This window comes from Lepisosteus oculatus, chromosome 15, assembly GCF_040954835.1.
Source record: "Lepisosteus oculatus isolate fLepOcu1 chromosome 15, fLepOcu1.hap2, whole genome shotgun sequence".
Lineage (NCBI taxonomy): Eukaryota > Metazoa > Chordata > Actinopteri > Semionotiformes > Lepisosteidae > Lepisosteus > Lepisosteus oculatus.
Genome location: NC_090710.1, coordinates 31,250,127 through 31,271,322, shown reverse-complemented (window position 1 = coordinate 31,271,322; position 21,196 = coordinate 31,250,127). Strand labels below are relative to the sequence as shown.

Below are 21,196 nucleotides of genomic sequence, written 5' to 3'. Positions count from 1 at the left end.
AGAGAAGCTTGGGGTCAGAGCGCAGGGTCAGCCATTTATACAGCGCCCCTGGAGCAGCTGGGGTTAAGGGCCTCGCTCAGGGGCCCAACGGAGTAGGATTCCTCCTAGAAGTCTCATTAAATACAGGTGAAACACTTTCAAACACTGGATAGGATAACCCATTTGTGCTCTGTATTGGGAATGTACAGTATATTTCTTTTAAATGTTAGTTCATTTCTGAATTAAAGAAAATACACAGAGCACAAAATTATTATGCCTGAGCTCATAGCTCCTCGATGATAGTTTGGCATACATAGGTTGCTTAGGTAAAAGAAATTACTTGGCTCAAAAGTTGAATTAAGGCAGTTATCAGTTCTACTCACTGAAGGGTGCAGACGTGATACGAGGTTAGAAGAAAAAATCAATCTGCTCACTAAAATGGCAACAACAACAATAATAATAAAGGGCTTTTCCAAGATGGAAACTATTTTAGAAATACATTTTCGAAAATGCCGTGCAATTGAAAATCAAGGAAAAATCATGACTCAGACTGACTGGGGAAAAGCCAGAAATCTAGACAAAGAGTCTTTTTGTGGCAGAAACCAAGACAACTACAGCACTGTTGTCTACTGCTGTTATAAGCTTATTCCTGGACCTTTAACAGCCCAAACACCAGTGCAGTGAAAAATATCTGTCACGATCTCGGTCCCTCCTCTTAAGGGCGCTTATTTTACCTGATTAGGCGCACCTGCCCCCTGTTCTGTCTCCTTATCTAAACCTGGTGCTCTTGCTATTCCTGGCTCAGCACTGGGAGATGGACACCTGGAAGTCCGCCTACCAGCCGGTCCAGGAGAGACGTACCGGTTTTTAACCTTGTTTGTCTCGGATGGATCTCCCGGTTTTGGACTCTGGACTGCCCCGGATTCTGATTTTGTTTTCCTGCGCCACGCCCCCCCCCCCGAGCACTAGATCACCGTCGTCACGCCCCCCCTGTCTGTCTTGTAACTGGCTCCTGTTACAATAACGTCTTCACAATGCCCACAAAATAAACAGTTATGGTCCTTCTCCTGGCGAACATTGGTGCGGCCAGTCTTAATGGCTGTCTGTAACTCCCTTTATTGGACAATTGATGGTGATGCTGTAGAATTAAATCTCAGTGCTTTATAAACATGATAAAAACATTACATTCTTATAATAAAACTGCAGCTAGACTGTGAATCACATTTTGTTAGAAAATATTGAAAAACCTAGGTAGCTTTAGCATACTGTATATATGCTCTTAAGACACATCGATTAGAGGTTATCGTCTGCTTACAGTGTATGTTTTCTGATTTTTCCATGAGAAAAAGGCAAAAGAAAGCATATTTAGTCCTGTAACTGTGTTGTGCTGCATGTAACCGGAGTCAGAGATGTTTTCTGAGAACATAAATAGAGACAGTTTCTTTTAACAGTCAATGTGAAGTAGCTTAAAGATACTGATTCAAAAAGAAGGTTACGAAAAATAGAGAACACCTGGAAATACTGGAAAAAGACTGAGCAGGTTAGTCAATAATTAGAATGAATAATCATAACTCCCGAATTATAAAGATATGCCAAGAATAAACCCAAGCAGTTGGTAGAGGGACCTGAGATCATTTGTTCTCTGGCACAGCTATGGCAAAAAGAACAATAAGTCAAGCACACTGGGATAAACTAATATTTATTAAAATGGCAGTGACTCACACTAAACAACGCACAACATAACCTACGAGTCACTCTATTTACAAACAAGGAGTCTCAGAGGCCTACATCCAGACCACGCAAAAAAACCCCAGACTGTTACCAAGTATTCAAAGATCCTTTATAACACCTACACAGGTCAACGGGAGAGATAAACCTGTCCAGTAAACTAGACAGCACATGATGTACAGTTAAATATCTCTCTCTAAATCTGAATGATTCAAAGTCAATGGGTGTTACGACCTTAAAAATATGTCTAGGGTTTGACCAAAAGCCACAACATAAAAAGAACACTCGAGAGATCAGCTTCCCCTGGGAAAACAAATCAATTTTATTATCATCGCAAAACCAGGGAAATCGGGAGGGGAAAGACAAAAAAAGAATAAAAACCTAAGAAAAAGCTAACGGACTATAAAAGAAAAATAAACCAACTAGACAGACTAGAACCAGGAAAAAAAGGTGGTTGTGCCCAAACAATAAGGCCATACCAAAATAAAAAAGGTGCATTCTACACTAACCAAACCGAAAACACACAGAAATATCCAACACGTCTTTCCCCAGCCCAAAAACCACACACCGCTCAACTATCTCCGTTCCCCCTGTCCAATCTCTCAGCACCCCCTGTTTGCAGTCCTGTCTTCCCCTTTTAAATGCTCCCACCTCCTCTACTTAATTAATTGGCAAAACCTGGGAAAAGAGGAGAAAGCTATTAAAAAATAAAAATAACACTCTGACCAAGGACCGTAACAATGTGTCTCTCCATCTACATGCCTTTTTATCCCTCTGTTCCTCAGCCTTTAATCGCCCTTAATTATTTGCAGAGAACTTAATTAACCAAGGTAAGCCAGACGATTCCTTTGATCAATGTGACAAAGACCCGATACAACTCAGTAAACACCACAGTCCCTTTCTTGCTCTGAAGCTCCCTAGAACTGTAAATGTTGACACTGGCCAGGTTCCAGTTCTATTGGGCATCTTTAGCCAGCTCAGTGTAAAAAAGGGGTAAGACAGGGCTATTATTCATCTTGAAAGATAAACTGGGAAGCACAAACGACCTTTATCGAACAGTTCAATGCAGACCAGTCCCCAGGTGTACTGTATGTTCTGTACGTTTATTTCTACTGCTGTGTCGAAAATCAACAGACAAAAAAAAGTCTAAACAATAACAATATTTTTACACAAAGTATGTACAGGCACTGAAAAACAATTTCCTGTTTCACGTTTAATTTGGAAGGGTGCGCTCCAAAGAAAACCTGTATTGAAAATGTTTTGTGGGAAAAGGACTGTGTTCTGGAGAAGCAGAAAGTACTGCTTTACTCTGTACTGTACAGTATCAACTCGAGTCAATTAAATGCTTGTGTTAAACGGGCAAAATGAATGTGAACAGAATTGCAATTGAATGTTTGCTCTCGGCACAGCCGTGTCAGTGACATTAAGGGAAGTCAGGGCAGTGACAAGACATAACCCAGACTTTCAGTGTTGAGCTTCAGCTGTGATAACACAGGGACATGTGCTGTGGGAGTTTTCACTGCTGTTGCATTACTTGTCTTAATACACCACTATCCCAATAGAAGTCATTACTGAAAAGAAACCGCAAAGCCAAAGGAAAGGAAATGACCAAGCGAAAAAACAGAGTGTTGCGCCAGATTGCTCTAGCTTCCTTTACTGTTGGGTGCAAAGGACAGAGAGTGACAGAACTGGTCTTCCTTGTAGTGGACATGTCCTGGCACTAAGCTGTTATGAAGCTGTTATCAGAAGCTATGGTGTGTTTAGTTTACCATCTTGACCAGTTGGAAGTTAAAGAAAACGGATCCAACAGAACACAACCGGATAAGCAGTAAGAAAAAAAAACGAGATCCACACTCATGCAAGAGACACAAATACAACTCGAGCCGAGAAAGTCAGATGAAAAAGAAAGTGGTCCGTGCCATATGCTGTATGGCTTGATGTAACAAAATCCTGTTCCCCTGTATTCATTTATAAATGCCCCAACTCAAATTCAATCAGCTTTGAGCCGTGAAATCCGAACCAAAGGACGTCAGTGGAAAGTACATGGACGCACGTTTTAAAAACCCAGACCAGGTGGCATGCCTTTTACACAAATATGTATATGGCAATGGCCAAGCTGCTGAAGCAGATACCCTTCTGTCAAGACACAGCTCGATGAGATCAATTAGCTATTAACAGCCACATGGGCTAGACAGGCCACATGTCATCGTCCCATAGATAACTGTTCTTAGGATCTTAAGGAATTGATTTAATGCAAAAGTCTGGAATCAATGTTTCACTGTATTCATGTAGTCAGTTTATGAATACAGTTTATATAATGGTTAGGTTTAAAAAGCTGTTATACTTGAACTAAAGCAACCACACACCACAAACAGAATAGACATTTCAGCCACTGTGCGCTTTCATTTTAAACTCCCTCTTGTGAACATGTGGGACACGATGAGTTTTCCAGGAGCATTTTTAATAAGAGCTTTGAAACAGCTCTTCTATACAGTATGTATATACTTACAGTATATGTAGGTTACATAGTCTTGTTGGTTGCAATGTTAGAGATTTCTTAAACAAAAGACAGGCATTTTTTTCTGTGATTAGTTTTGAGTAAGGTGCCATTTCCTGACGGCTTCAGAAGAATGTTGTGTTATTTCACACTTTTGTGAAATGGAACGATTACAGGTGAACAGACTTGAACTGTTTTTCTCAGCAATGTCTGGTGCAATGAATTTCGAGTTTCCTGTTCACTGTTCATTATGCACTCTGAAAATATCCACTTATTAAGATGTGATGTTATCCCAAGTGTGTCTTTCAGAAATAAAAATATTGCAAAAATATTGAACCCTATGCACAGCTCTCAGTTTGTGGCTTTCAGGTTTGCAGTCAAGACACTTTGAAGTTTCGATTAGTATTTGTTACGTACATTTGCCATGATTGCATACATATTCAGACATTCTGCTGTGGCTGAAGTGGGACATACAGTATATACTGCAGATTTTCTTATATACTGTTTCCTTTCCTAATAGAAAATGTGCTTCCCAAAACTCTTCCCAAAGACCTGTCAGATGTGAACTGGCACGAATAAAGATGATGTGGAAAGTCAGAATACACTACAAAATTAAAACCACAGATGGTCGTTCCTTTATACTTTCAGCATTCAGTGCTGTAGGTTTAAACTAAATAAATATTAAATTGACATCAAACCTATCACATATTAACTCATATTAACTCTAATGTGACATGCACTTCAATCAAATTTACTGCCCACACAATGGGTAGTGAATGGTACTTAGTAATTTATTAACCCTCAGGCACAGTGCGTCCATTTGTAGACAATTGTTTGGAATTATGTAAATTCCTCTCTTGTGTGCCACCTTGTGGTTTTTTTTAGATGTTGCTCTTGATGTTTGATATCTCTCTGTATAATAATAATAATAAACTTTATTTTATATAGCGCCTTTAAAGGTGGCTTCTCAAAGCGCTTTACAGGATGACAATAACAATAAATAAGAAGACTACAACAATAAATAAGAAAATTTCACAAGACAGGACACAATTATAATTACAACAATACAACAATAACAATAGAGGAGACCGTGGAAGATGGTATTAAGAAGAGCAGAGGGGTGAAGAATGGAACCAGTTCAGTAAAGGCTTTTCTGAAGAAGAAGGTTTTGAGTCTGGATTTGAAGGAGTTTAGAGAAGGTGACTCTCTAATATCCTTGGGCAAAGAGTTCCAGAGCTTGGGGGCATAGCAGGAGAAGGCCCTGTCGCCCATACAATGTAGACGGGCTTGGGGGACAGTAAGGAGGGCAGAATTTGAAGAGCGGAGGTTGCGAGGTGGGGAGTAGGGCGATAAAAGTTCAGACAGGTATTGAGGTGCCAAGCCATGTAAAGCCTTGTAGGTGAACATGAGGATTTTAAAGTCTACGCGGAATTTGACCGGAAGCCAGTGCAAGGACTCCAGGATAGGAGTAATGTGAACACTTGCACTAGACCTGGTCAGGATTCTGGCTGCTGAATATATTTGATGATGTACTGTATATATGTATGATGTACAGTACAGTATAGACAGTGATATAGTGGCTTCCTCCTAGAAAATTCTAAAAAAAGAAAAAGAAATTCTAAAATCCACTGACTCAAGCAAGCAAGCAAACACTGGCAAAATGTGGGAACCTAACGAGCACGTTGGGATAGATGTCCTAGTGTCATTTGCAACTTTTTCTCCATCCATTTTCTAACCGCTTTATGCGATACAGGGTCACAGGGCAGACGCAGCCTATCCCAGCAAGCAACGGGAGCAAGGCAGGATACACCCTGGATGGGACGCCAGTCCTTTGCAGGGCAGACGTTCAAGCGCTTAAACCACACATACAGTAAGGTGGATGCTGCACACTGGTGGTGGTGGAGGGGAGATTATTATAATTATTATTATTGAATAGTACTGATATTTGACTGCTGCAGTCCTGCAGATTCTTAGTGTCTCAGTTCAGTGCTTCAAGCACTGTAGCTCCTCATCTGCCATAGGTGTCTTTAAAACCTCAGCTGCACAGGACAGGGGAAAGCATTGTTTGGACTGCTGTTTCCATGACAGCAGTAGCCTCCAAATGTATTCATTAACCTGATAAACCGTAACTCAATATTGATGCAGCAAAGGAAATGAAGACGCTTCTCATGATGTTGCAATACTCACTGTATGAATTAAAATGTAATAAAAAAGGTACAGAATGATGTGAATTTTCAGTTCAGTTCAGTTTATTTGTCATATGCACCAGCGCAATTAAATGCTTATTTGCATGTGCGCTCCCATACAAAGAGATTAAAGGAATCACCAAAAACATAAACACTGAACAGCAGCACTACTTCCAGCGAAGTATTGCAAGAGACAGCGAGTTGTAAAAATGTCCACAGTAGAGGGGAGCTGTACCCCAGTGATGGACTGGGCTGACCTGATCACCCCCTGTGACCCCTCCTGGTCAGACAACGAGCTGCTGTGATCCCACACGTGAGCACACTCTCGCTCTCAAAGGGCTCAATATATGTAATTACATATAATTTCAAATATACATACGCTGAAAAATACTCTGTCAATTCAATACTAAAGGTAATAGTCAGTTGTTAATCTGGTAGTTTCACTTAGTTTCCAAATCTTGAATCTTCAGCAGGTCACCTTCACTGCAAGTGTATCAAAGCAGCTGAACAGAGAAGTAAAAACTAAAAACTGCCTGTACCACTTGAAGATGTGGAAAGTCAGAGAACCATCCAAAGATATGAGGAAAAAAAACGCTTTGTTCTCCAGAGCTCTAGTGACAACTATGAAAATGCCCATGAGTTTTCAAACAGTTTCAACTGTGGAGCCCAAGACATTGAAGGATGGTGGGATGGCTGCTACCCAAATGTGCGTCAGAAAATTGGTCTAAAAGGCAAACACAAGACAACAATCCGGCAGCGTCAAAAATCAAACTGGCCTCATCAGGACATAGTGTAGTGTCTCCACGACGACCATTCAGGTGAATCTGGGCACCTGCGGAAGGCGAGAACTTGAAAATGATGTGGATAGATGACACAAACGAGAGTTTCTGGTCCTCCCTAGACCTCACCAGAAGCGCAGGAAAGCAAAGCTCATGTTAAAGCAGAGAATGCCACCCTTTTTGTGACGAGACTGACGCTCTAAAGTACGTTGTGATATTTCAGCCAAATACTGTAGCATTCGGTCAGACTGCTCGGGCTTGGTTGCAAACAGAGTTTACAAAAGGATAACAACATGAAGGACACCAGGTTCAAAGACCAGATGGGTGAGAGTGGGAGTTATTGATTGGTACAGTAATCTGTGGAAAGCTCAGATACAGGCTGCACACTCTGGGGAGCCGAGGAGGTTCTGCGGAAAAGGAATGTTTTCCCCATGCGGCATTTAAGAATCGAATAAATGACTACAGGAAGCACCTCCCTCAGAATATCAAAGATAAAGGAAGAGTCAACAATAATGATTGCTGGGGTACAAATACAGTAAATTTAAGCATCCTGCATTTGACAGATGCCCTGTTTATACATACAGACCTTTAGTTTTATTACTCATTTGTATAACAAAACACTGAATGTACGTCAAGGATGTTTATACTAAATCAAGTTTTAGTGACGGCTCATCTGGGATATAAATACATTTAGAGGCTCCAGTGCTTGCTGGAGGCGAACACCTCTTAAGATTTCGCTAAGAAATAATCCTTTTTGGAACGGGGCTTGAACAGATGGTAGAGGAATATGCAGACAACAGAGAGGAAGGTGGCTGTCCCGGTCAATCCCACTATAAGCCACGTCAACTTTGAATCTGGAAAATAGTAAAAAATGGAAAAAGGATGAAAAAAACAGGAAAGATGCTGAAATTCACAGATCTAGCAGAGTACATCACTGAAAATTAAAAAAAGAGGGTCATTTAAAATGCGTCGTTTTTCTTTGTTAAATTTTGTTCATGGGGGCATTTGAGTAATATGAATTCAGGAATGCTAAAGCACGGTTACAACTCGATCCACTAGACGAGAGGCAAGTGTTACAGATTTTGACCTACCTTCTAAATTAACCTGAACAATAACTTCATGGTATCCTTTGCTGTTCTGTGCAACACACTTAATTTCTGCTCTGGTATCCTCCTCGCGCACCTCAGAGAAGATGAGAATGATCTCAGAATAGATAGTTCCATTTTTACTGTACACTCTGCAAAAAGAAGGAAGCCAAATTAACATGACTGTTACACAATGTTTAGATCTCTGCTCCATTTCGTTAAGCATGCTCGGCGCTTTCTGAGTTGCAGCCAGTAAAACGACTCCACACATGTTGCTTGGTGTTGCAGTAGTGGTGCTGTGTTTTGCTTGTAGTTAAATTGAAGAAAGATAGATTTTCAGAGTGTGTTGCACGTAAGAAATTGAGGTTTATGGGAACACAGGGGAATGATGAAGAATATAGATAAGATAAGATCACTTTATTAGCCATATACAATTTCTTGCATCAGGAATTTGTCTTTTCTCATACCCCATCTTGCTCTCCATGAGACACACAGACAGGGAGAGAAGCTGGGGGTCAGAGCGCAGGGTCAGCCATTTATACGGCACCCCTGGAGCAGCTGGGGTTAAGGGCCTTGCTCAGGGGCCCGAGGGAGTAGGATTCCACTGCCGGCCCCGGGATTTGAACCAGCGACCTTCCAGCCACAGGCGCAGATCCTGAGCCACAGAGCCACCGTGTATGCTAATGATGCCCTTCAAGCATATTTAAGTGTATTTGTGATAATTAATATTTAATTCATAAGCTGATATTTGCCCAGCAGAGGCCCGCATACACTCTGCATACACTGTTTTTTAAATAAAAATGAGAGTGAACGGCTTCATCAACGGGACTAACGGGACTGCGATGTTCAATGAAGAAATGTAAGTTTCTCAAGATTACCTCTTATCCTCCTGCGTGACTCGACCACTCATGAAAGAGTCTTCGATCTCCCGGCCATTCATAAGCCACGTGACTTCGGTGGCGTTTTCCAGCTGATGGCCTGTATTCACTCGACAGGGGATTATCAGACTGGAGCCTTCAATTAGCAAAATTAACAGCAACATTAAGAAGTGAATCAACATAGAGACACCAGGGCAGTAATACAATACAGGCCGCCCCCCCCGCATATGGAAGGTTTACAGTATGATCCCCAAAACCTTACAGATACCAAAATCTACCCAATTCGGATTTCCCACTTTTATGGTGTGTTGGCATTTACAAGATACTGTTATGATCACGGTGCTGTAGCGATTCAAAATTAGACCGTTCACGGCACTAGAAAACACGTTTCAGCCGCGATTAACCGGGGATCACTGCGAACATACAGCAGACCTCCGGAGAAGATGGGCTAACAAAGATGTCTGCCTCTGCTTCTGCACGCTGCATGATTACATTTCCAGCTAATGTCAATTTTTTGCATCTCATGAAATTCTATGATTACTGTACCCCAAACACAGTCTTGTACGAAGACTTGGATTTAAGTAAGTCAGGGTAAGTTCAAGGATAAGTACCCTTAAGTGAGGATAGAAACCAGGAACAGTATAAATGGACAAGAGTTATAAAGCATAGTCATGATCGTTTTACAGCCCAGAGCTCTTGCTCAAGAGTAGACTGACTTATTGTAAAGCACTGTCTCTATTCTTGCTCCAGACTGAACCAAGACAGTTTTAGACAAACAGGAAAAAAAAGTGAAACATTAATTTTTAAAGTAGAAGATGTGTGCTTAAAAGTTGGTCACAAGAGCATTTGAAAGCAGAAGTATTTTTATGTGATATTTTGACCTAAGGTTGCGTCAGCATGCGTAGGCTGCAAAGGAACAAGTAAAGATTTATTCCATGCTGAAAAGAGAAGAAACACAATGTTCAGCTGTGCAACCTTCTTCGTAACTGCACTGTACTTAAAATTGACAGATACAATTGCAAATAATATGAGGGTAATCCTAACAATTATAACACACAGTATAATAATAACGTATAACAGTTTGTAATAGTAACGACTTACCAAGTCTGCTCACAAAGATGACATTAACTGGATAGATGATCCTTGGAGCAGGAATTTCATCTGTCACCAACACAAGATACTGAAGTTAGTGTTCACAGTATACAGTACCAGTCATCAGCCTGATCACTTCATATTCACTATGTAGAAAAGGTGAAGCTGTCATTATTCAAATTGGAGAGCCTCTTTAGAAGAAGGTATTGGATTTGTCACAGGCAGCAATGTTTGTTTTATATATCTAAAGACTAAATAAGGAAGTAATATAATTTCAAGATTGATTTATTAGTAAATATGTAACATGACTGCCTGACATCTCGTATCACATACAGGTTAATAACTTTGCACTAACATGGAACCTTTTTTAAATTATAATTGACATAATAATTATAAAGTTCTCGAAAGAATTTTCTGAATTATATTTAGGTGCAGTTAAACTTGATCAAGACAGCCTGATCCATACCGTGATATTGGAGTTATCCTCCTCAATATTTGTATTACCTAGGCTATTGATATATATTTCCGCACCACAGAAAGCAACATTTACAGAGCCACCCTGAATCAATAAAGATCCTGCTAACCCATTTTAAGTTCCTCAAGGCTTGGCAGTGAGTGATGAGGGCTAGATTACCCACTTGTTCGGCTAACTACACACAAACACTGGCTGCCCCATCTGGGGATAATCATAATCAATGGCTTTTTCTGTCCAGACTGGCATACCTATCAACTTTATCTTCACAGTCGACTCATGTGATCCCAGACCGTTTCTGGCAATGCATTTGAATTCCGTACTGACATCCTCTTGGCGTACTTGAGAAATGATTAGGTCTAGCCCAGCAAAATTGCCCTCTGGCTCAGTGAGCACACTGTAAAGAAAAACATGACCTTAGGTTAGCGTAACTTTTCCCAATGACTCATGAATAGGCATGGGTATGTAATTGTAACCGTGCAGATTTTGTGGATTGAGGAAAAAGCAGAAACTTCCCCATATATTTCATCGTCACTCTCATGATGGCAGCACACTCAGAAATTTAACTTATCATATTGTTTCAGACAGATTGGAACTCGAGCGTCCCTGCTTGAGTGCCTTACTCAGAAGGTTTGGAGCAATGGGTACTGTTTGGCAGAAGTAGTTCCAGTAGGGAGCTGCGTCAGCATGCGTGGGCTGCAAAGGAACAAGTAAAGGTTTATTCCCTGCTGGAGAGAGGGTGTGAAGAAGCCAAAGAAGTCTCCACAGCTGATACGCTGTGTTTTTTTTTCCTTCTCTTTTCAGCCTGGAATAAACCTTTACTTGTTCCTGTTTGGCTGTATTGGCGTAGCTGTCCTGGGGTCAGCAAGCAAGGGAACATGGAGGACGATACTGACGATAAAAAGGAGTCCTAATACTTTACTCAGGCTAATTAACTCAACTGTAAATCATTAAGACCGCCGTGTTAAAGAGTAAAACACCCAACAGCGACTGGGCCATTGGGAATGTACTATAGCATAAATACAGGCCCAGGCATAGCAGTTAAGAGAGGAGCAGACAGGAGACAGGAAGACAGAACAGGGAGGTGAAGAAGGACCATTATCATAACCATCATCCTCTTCTTCATTGGACATTAGTGCCATGAGAAGGTGGCTCCTTGAAATCTGATTCCTTTATTGAGGAATCCACAATCTAAGAACATCTCACCTCTTTGAGTCCTGCCTTGGGGTCTAAAGGAGAACAGGGAGTTCCCATTCATTTGTGAGCTCCTTTCTAGAGAGGGCTGTTTAGTCCTAAAGGATCCAATTTGTTTATTAGGCCCTGTGTGTTCTCTCTTTGGCCTGTAAAGGTGTTTTATGTATTTAGAACATAGAACAGAATTTATGGTTTTCTTTGTCTATAGAAAATAGGCTCCTGGTGCTCACTGATCTGTGAATATCTGTGTATAGAGTAACTGGTGTATGATGTGCAGTGTTCTGTGATTATATACCTGTGTTATTTGTTGTTAACAAATACTTGTCTATGTGTGGACCTGATTATTAATCTATTCTATCAAGCTGTGTCAGAGAATAATGGACACAACTGCCACATAATACTCAGTATTCCTTGACTTTAGGTGGTAAGATTTATAAAGACTTTACTCAGGATAATTAACTAAACTGTAAATCACCCTCTCATATTGTAACAATAACAATAATTTGGGAGAAAAAACACACTATTACTTGTAATTTAAATGTAATTTCACACATCACTCTAAAACACCCTTTGCACAAAAAGAGGATGATGTAAATTATGTAAAGTGAAGGCAGACATTTCAGGCACCTCTTCTTCAGAATTTTCAGTTCACGTTTGGCACATAAAAGAAAATTTTACTGAAGAAAACCTTGTCTAGCAAGCTGTGTTTCTAGACAGTAAAGGCCATGGATCGATTAAACAGGCAAGCGATGTGTTACTCGCTGACGTGCAATACTTCTTTGCAGTCTCGGCTATGACCCAGGACCAGTTTGGTTGAAAGGCTGTGTGATCCCTGTGTAAGTTAACTGGATTTCCCTCTCCCTAACCACACCATCTCCCACCATCAGGAATGGGTGAAAACCAGATATGGGGGGAACACGCGGGAAAGATTTGTGCGCTCAGGGAACTATATTTTTGCAACGCACGTGGAACCAGAAATGAAACATACTGAGATACTTGTGCCTATCAGGAATATGCATGGTCACAGCGCACTGAAAAGAACTTACTATTCCGGGCCTTCTGTCACTCTCTTATCAGGAAAATCCATGAATACGTATGAGTTATTTGCCAACCACATAATGTAAGGTTGTTGGGTGGTCTGGAATCCCATGAACACTTTACAGGGTACTAGTAATGTGGATCCTGCAATAGAAAATGCGTTAAAATGCATTAGTGACTGGTTACAAATAAACGTTAACATTCTGTCCAAAGTTATTAAGAGTTTCTAAAGTGCGTATTATTAAAGTTAGTGCAGTTATTAAATTCCATACACTGTTAAAAAGACATACTACATCTACTACAAATTTAAATTTGTTGCAATAATGGTAAATACAATTAGAAGGCTTCTCTCACATTAATTTTAATAATATGTTCAGAGCAAGTGGACAAGATGGTAATATGCATATGTAAAAGTTTAAGAAGCATTAAAATATTTGCAAAAAAAACTTGAGAGGGCTATAACATCAGCAGTCAGTAAGTTTGGAAACAAAGGTCCCAGAAGAGAACGTATCAGGTGGCTTTTCTTTGTTAAAAAAATACATAATGCGAGAACTCCGGCCATTGAACACTGAATCTTGTATCTAGGCTCTTAGAACCACTATTCTATCTAAAAGACAATACATTTTTGTTTTTGTTTGTAGCTGAGCATACATCATAAAGGCTCATATAAATTATAAAATTATAATATAAAATAAATACTTTTTGAAGGAGTGCTATACTATTCACATGTTTAAAATATTCAGTTTTAAACCAAGGAAACCCAAACTTCACACCAGACATCAATGTTGTTTAAATATGATTGTTTGACCCTCTGCTATCTTTGGTCTGCAAATAATTTTGAATTGTTACAACATCTAACGGCTCCTCTTCCTTTTGGAAGCAGTATGAAATCAACACTTAAGACTAGATTAGAAAGACCACATTCCTAAGAGACCAGAGCCCTGTATGAGAAAATGAGGAGTCAAAAAGCAACTTGACTCCACTCAGAAGGTCATGAGAAAGAGAGGTTACAAGTAAAGCTACAATTCTAGAAACTCCTGTGTAATGCAGACAGGGAGAGATGAAGCTACTCCTGCTTCAGTCATTTCATTTTCATTTTCAAGCTTACTGGCAACATTGTGTCCAATCCAATGTAAACATACTTCTTCAGGAATACATTGGGCCCTCAGTATTGTTTGGCTTTACTTACCTAAAGAGGTCTCAACTGTGTTGTTCAGAGGATTAGTTATGCGTGGTTTCACTGGCTGGGCTTTAAAAAAAAAAGGTTTACCATCAATTTCCCGCTGGCATCATTACAGAAAATCAACAACACAAAAGTCCTTTTAAATGCTCGGTTATTTAGGAAACATTTGTTTTTCCAGACCCATATAGAGTAAGCTAAACTAGTCTCCCACCAAGGCAGCCAAAATGTCCCTTCTCATTGCTTTAAGTGTCCTCTTCGAACCCGTCCAATTCAGTCTCAGGCGATTTCACAGCACAGAAACTGCCCCTGTTAAAGTTACTAATGATCTTCTGATGGCAGCTGATTCTCATTCTTGATCTCCTAGACCTCAGTGCTTCCTTTGACACTGTTGAGTACATTTTACTCTCAGTGTCTGGAGTGCCTGACACTGCTCTTAAACGGTTCAACTCTTGTCTTACTCATCGCCAATACTTGTCTCTCTTGGGGGTTTTAGTTCCCACTTGGGCAGATATTAAAATCACACAGTTTACGATATTAAGGAACTGAAAATCATGGAGTGAACAGAACCCCTTTAGGCTGTACCTGCAAAACTGTGTGCTAACTTAGGCTGTCCAAGACAGACTTCAGTGAGACAACCAAAAAATCTTTAGTTATTTAAGGAAAATTTGAGACATTTGATGTTAATTAAGTACTTCAATATCAACTCACTGAAATTATGCAAGGGACTCGGGAAAGAATTTGTAATTTCATAAAAAAATTTAATTAAGTAAATTAACAAAAGGCTTTTATCCCACTGTCAGGAAGAATTTTTGTATTAACAAGAAAACAGAACCCTATTTATGGTTGCTATAAGGTAAACATTTCAATGCTTTTTATAAATACCTGTAATCTGCAGTTTAATTACCCTTGACACTTTATAGTGTGTGTTGTTAAATGGAAAATTTAGCTCGCATGTGTAATATCCTTCATCGCCAGATTTCACATCTCGAATGAGGAGAGATGTCCCGGTCTTCTTGTAACGCGTTTTGTTTTGCGAGGCTGGAATAGGGGTGGATTCCTGAAACAAATACAGACATTATAAATACATTTTGTACGAATTTTGTATGTACAAAATACATTATATTGAAGCTGGCTGCACTCTCAAGAGATGAACATAGCCATTGTAAAATCGTTATCGATACGGTCACAGTAACAGTACGTAATCTTTCAGATTGAGCGTGAAAACGAAGTCCCAAGTCAAATGACACGCAAAAGGACTTTCTACCTTGTACCACTTCAGCTCCTCCGTCTTGGCGCTTTTCATGTATTCTGTTAAACGGGGGCAGAACACTCTTCCGTTGCTGCCGGAGTCCGCCGTGTTCGTGAACGAGAGGTCGTTCAGATTATCGTGTTTGCTCTCGTAGACCCTTAGAGAGAAAGGGCTGACGAGGCAGTAGGAGGCATTCCTGCGGAAGGGACATGAGAGACATCAGCCCCAGGACGGTACCATACAGTCAGCCCCCTATCCCTGGTCGATCCAAACCTCCCAAGACCCGATTTCCCATGGGAATGCTTTCGGCTGGGGGGGAATCCAGCACGGACCTACTAAAAACAAGATGGCGGAACTCCCAGATGAAAATAACTGCAGATTTATAATGGTAAGGTTTTTATACACAGTAGATGTTCTCATTTTTTAAAACCTAACGTTTGTTAATGTCCATCGATTCAGTATACAATAGGATATGAAGGGAAGACACACTGGCACCACTGTTAGTGGTGGGAGGTGGGTGGTGTGGAAAATGCACGAGTATCATGCCGGTAGGCGCGTTTTGATGGTGTAATCATCTTCAGTCCTTTTACTCTCGGCGAGTCGTCTGTCTCAGGTACAGGATTAGACAATAGAGATATTCTAGAGATGCAGTAAGTATGAGACCACGGGGCTCAGCATTGCTGCCTCACAGCGCTGGGGCCCTGGGTTCGATTCCAGATATACAGTACATGCGTGGGGTTTGTGTGCTCTCCCGGTGTCCCTGTGGGTCTGCTCTGGGTGCTCCAGTTTCCTCCCCCAGCCTGAAGACATGCGATAGGTTAATTGTCTACCGGGAACATTGTGTGTGTTTGTGCCCTACAATGGACTGGCACCCTGTCCAGGGCGGATCCATCGCCTGCTGGGATAGGCCCCAGCCCCCCTGCAAACATGGACTGGATGAAGTGGTTAGAAAACAGATGGATGGGAAGTTGGGGAAGATGGGAGATGCTCAATGGTGGGAAGTATGTTGAGACAATGATTTCCCAGCTGTCTATGTTTCACCTAAGTGTCGGTATTTTCCCTTTGCACGGCGGGTACTTCCAGACTATACTGTCCTGAACACTCTGCCAAGCTGTCTGTTACTGGCCTCACTGGTGTGCGTTAAAGTAAGAACTGGTAGCGTCCTCAGATAAATGTCTCTAATACCACATTCACGGTGTGAGCTTACGAAAGCATGAACACAAGTCATGAAACCCGGAGGAGCCGGAGCGACTCTGCAGGAGTGAAAAGGCTACAGTAAACTCCTCCTCAAAGTTATCCAGACAGCAGACGGATTGTCGGGATACAAAAACACTTGAACGTCATGGTGTTAGAAATACCATACATGCAACTGTTCTTTTTTTTTTAAATATGAACATTGAAATTCATACCAGTCTTTACTTTTGTTTTGTTTCTATCACCACCCGTTGAAAGTACACCTTCATACTAAAACAGCTCTCAAACTCTCTTATCTCCCTCAACTCTGTCTGAACCTGTTCTGTCTTCCCTGTTGGTACTTTTTTGTCGGTCATGTTGTATCAGACTGTGCCATAAAACAAATTCCCCCCAGGGGATAATAAAGCTTGAATTGAATGGACAGTATGAATACATTTCGGGGCCACAGTATGTGCATATATAGGCTTTAGAGGTGGTTCAACTGCACTTAAGTGTACAAGAGTGTACACAATGTCTAAATCATGCACCGTGCAGAAGGCAAGTTCCCGAGAGCTGGAGTCCTGCAGATTTTTTATGTCTTCTTCAAACCAGCAGCAGCTGAAGAACTTTTAAAAGTATTAAATTGTTCCAATTAAGATAATGATGATGATGAGCTTAATCAGGCCATAAAGAGCAGAGAAGGAAAAGACAACCTACTGATTCTGCACTCTTCTGGGAATGGGGTTCTACAAGACTGCTTGAAATAATCGGATTCCATTTCTTCCAAAACCCGACACAGCGCAGCAGTCGTGGAGGGGGCTGGAGACTGACCTGAGAATGCAGCTGTAGTTCCCAGAGTCTCTGACCACAGCAGGTAAAAACCACAGCAGCTCGCCCTGCGTGTGCACCCTGCCTCCTTGCGCGGAGATGACCTGCCCGGCGGAGTTGTTGACCCACTGGAAGGTGAAGCCCGGTTCCGCAGAGCGACCCAGGTACCTGGCCAGAGAGTGGCACTTCAGCACCACTGCCTCCCCCTGCAGGGCGTACAGGGTGTCCTCGGGAGGGAACTGGACACACTCTGGAAAGGAAGCAGTGGAGACAGGAATGTCAAGGAAACAGCAAGCTCTCATTTCCCCGAAAAAAAATCCCCAACACTGCTTTTTTTCTTCTGTTTTCAATCCTAAACAGTTGGCAATCACCAGGTGGGGAGGTTTCAAAACTTGTAACAGAAGCCTCAGCTCTTCCTAATGCTTAATGTGAATCACGTAGTCAGAAGAAGCCAGGTGGCTTTTTTCCTTCAGAATACTTGATGTGACATGTACTTGACTACTGCCATTCAACACTGAATCTTGAATCTAGGCTCCTAGAACCACTCTTTTCTCTATAAGTACAAACAAAATTCATTTTTGTTTGAAGCTGAGCATACATCCTAAACTCTCAGACAATAAAACATAAAATGCCTTTGCCTTTTGAACCCTTTGGGGGAGAACTTGTGCAAAACAGCAACGGGCATTAAAAAAATTGAAATGAACATTCCTGTCTATCTTACTTCAAACCTACGTAAAACACACCTTTAGCTGTGATTAATTTTACTACCTGTAGGATTTGGTTTTTAGACCTTGGTACGTACCTTTGGTGGGCATCTGAGGGAGTCTGAAAGCAGAGGCTCTGCTCACAAGTGACACGATAAGCAAAGCAGGAGAGACCAAGTGGGGCTGCAGAGGAAACGGAAACTGTCAAAGACTTCATTGTGAAAGGAAAAACCGAGATAAAACACACAGTGGTTCTCTCTTGTGGCACTGGTTATTTTGATTAAGAAACCAATGGAAAATCTCAAAGAAAATCTTAGTGCTCCTTAAGATGTGCCGTCTTTCCGGACACAGAACTTCTAAACTGATGAGAAGGACAGGTCAAGCAGAGAGGGCTGCTTGCAGAACAGGCACCACAAGCATAATCTTAACGAAGACGACCATTGTCTCCGAACTAAAAACACTCTGGACAAAGCCTATCTTTAACTCTGTAATAATCTTAATGTGTCAATTGAAAAAGCCATTTTTGAAGTAGGGCATTTACTGGAGCAATCTGAGTGACATCAAAGGTACAACAGTAGTGCCCCATCCAGTAACTGGAACCCAGGACGCTCCAGGCAGAGCGCTAATCACTACTCCACACCGCTGCCCCCGAATTGATACACAGTACAGTACACAATAATCTCCATACACGACTGCCTTCCCCATTCGACAGCTGTAGAAAAGTGCTTCAGCATTTTTGATTCAACAAACAGGGCTGCACATTGATTTTGTTTTTAAAACATCAAGAAACAGCCCCATATTTGGATACGTGTTTGCTGTTCCTGTAGGTGAGATGGTTGCATGCACAGTCTTTGTAGGAGGCAGTGAAAAAATGAGCTAGATGTAGTCAACAATGCTTGACCAGGAACACAGTAATAACAGATTCGTACATTGAACAGGAAATAGAGGAAATGAATGGAAAGTTCCAGATCCGATGACAAAAGCCCTTTGCATCATAAGGTTACTGAAAACACCTCAAGGTGTGTGTGTGAGATGTCCACAATATCTTTGTCATGATATGACCTGCAGCTTAGTAAATTACAAAGGTTCTGTACCTCCTGGATTTACAGACCTTGAGTTTCTGTTACACAGTTAGCAAAAACGGTTCGGGACCAGATGATCTTGATTAAGTCCCTTCAGTCTTTTTAACCAGTAATCTCAGTATTTATTACAAAGCCAAGCACAGAGGTTAAAATGTCTAGGATGTGCAACAGACCAGCAATTCTAACATACCTAAGGCTCATTTTAGAACATTCTTTCACTCCACTTTAGCACTTAAGGAATCTGGTGCTTATATTCAATACTGCGAGTGACGTTTCCAAAGCCTAACTTACTACTGTACATATAATAGACGGCTGCATGTGTGGTTTAAGCATGTAGAATGTGTGATGATTGTACTTCATGTGATTCCTGTAACGTGCTGTCCTTAATAACATTCATATATAGTGCCTTCAAATTTATCCTAAATATGTATGAGAGAACGTCTAGCACTTAAATTTGTCTAGAAAACAGGAAACATAAAATGGAACAATGCAGATATACTTATTTTTCTTTCCTCCATAATTCCTGAAATTATATAAGATTTCAAAACAGATATGCTCTAAAATCTGGAACACCATCTAAAGGGGTTAAATTGGAAAAAAAAAGAGATTAAGTAAGAATCTATGTGTACTATAGATTCTGAGTCATTTAACTGTGGAAATACAAAAGAACAGAATACAGGTAAAAGTGCAACAATTAAGCCTCTAAGACTGGATACTGTTAGTAATTCAATTAAATAAAAAAAAATCTCAGACTAACCAAGCAGCTACAAATGTCAGAAAAGTCAGATTTTTTAGATTTTATATTTTAAAAATGTCATTTCTCTGGAAAGTATCATGCAATATATAAAACAGGTCCCTTACCTTATCCCAGAGAAGCATGTTATTAAATCAGGAAAGACACTTTACAATAATGTTCCTTTTCTTGGATGATCAGAATGACAGCAGGGGAACCTGACTGTGACATTTATAGACTTGTATACTACACAAGGAGTGGAAATTCCTGGGCATTTCTCAATCAGCAGAAACACTGGCATATCTTCGGTTTCAGCTGCAACACATGCTGAAATGGACATAAAGCAATATTCTGTGTGAACCACCTAAGGGAATGATGGCAAATGGGCTCCATTCATAAAAAAACACAAAAGCCTTTCCCACCACATTTAAGACACTAACAAGTTTTTTTTCTCAGAATGTGGTATGAGCTTCCTTCATGTGCATAATTTTAAAGCACAGCACATTTCTCATTTCATGGGTAAAATTCGAGGGCTGTCATTTATAAGTCAAAACAGAAATCATTACTGATGCATTTTCTCCTGAAGGAAAAAAAATAGTCAAAGTGGACTTCACAGCTTTTTCTTGAGAGACAGAACATGAATCTCAAAAGGGCAGATGTGTATCTGCAGAATGTCCAGCATTTAGGCTTGTGAATAACAAAGTACATAACCTTGAAAATCATGCTATCGTGCTGCGTGTTGTTATCCTGTGCTGCAGTTACCCGATTGTGGCAGACGTGTGTAATTCTATTTTTCATATTTCTGTCGTTTAAATTTGTCTGGATTCATTTATTTATATGTGGAAGTGCAGGTTACTCCTTTGGAATTGCTCATTATTATCGTAAGACAACAGTGAAAAAAAATCCTACCCTCCCACACCACAACACCACAAAAGGATTTTGCTTCAAGAGAAGATGTGGACAAGTTAAAGGTGGAGACATTTTTGAAGGGTTTAAAAGCTTGAGAATTGGATTGAAATAAGAAATGTGTGGCTAGAATTGCCATGCTGAGCTGATCTCGCAACCATAAAGAGATTTCATATTTAAAGCCCGTTAACAACACAGAAAACCAAAATGCATCCGGTCATCACAATGAGTTTGTTATTTTAGCGCTAAGAGAGCACAAAAGAGATTAGTCAAAAACACAGCTCCTAGGATTGAAACCACTTGTGAATCGTAACACCAGTTCTACAGTAGATTTCCATGTGGCTTTTTAATAATTGGCTAGAATTCATGGTTTGTTCTTTTTGAAAAGCCTTAGCACCAAAACATTTCGC

The 21,196-nt window shown here is 40.6% G+C and overlaps 1 protein-coding gene across 1 annotated transcript; it reads right to left on the bottom strand.

Annotated features, from left to right (window-relative positions):
- Positions 1-6,431: 6,431 nt before the first annotated feature.
- LOC102698656 (interleukin-1 receptor type 2) lies at positions 6,432-20,206 on the bottom strand. Its single transcript, XM_015364130.2, has 12 exons — positions 20,009-20,206; positions 18,164-18,248; positions 17,365-17,611; positions 15,376-15,556; positions 14,994-15,168; positions 14,118-14,177; positions 12,937-13,072; positions 10,948-11,093; positions 10,234-10,293; positions 9,133-9,268; positions 8,261-8,406; positions 6,432-8,023 (listed from the first exon to the last, which is right to left on the bottom strand). The coding sequence occupies exons 1-12, from the start codon at positions 20,024-20,026 to the stop codon at positions 7,896-7,898; spliced, it is 1,518 nt and encodes a 505-aa protein (XP_015219616.1). The 5' UTR covers positions 20,027-20,206; the 3' UTR covers positions 6,432-7,895.
- Positions 20,207-21,196: the final 990 nt, after the last annotated feature.

Coding starts and splice junctions, on each gene's coding strand:
- LOC102698656 (XM_015364130.2), bottom strand. Junction 15,557..17,364: donor AACTACAGCTGCATTCTCAG/GTCAGTCTCCAG, acceptor TCCCTTCCGCAG/GAATGCCTCCTACTGCCTCG. Junction 8,407..9,132: donor GTCACGCAGGAGGATAAGAG/GTAATCTTGAGA, acceptor TTCTTTTTGCAG/AGTGTACAGTAAAAATGGAA.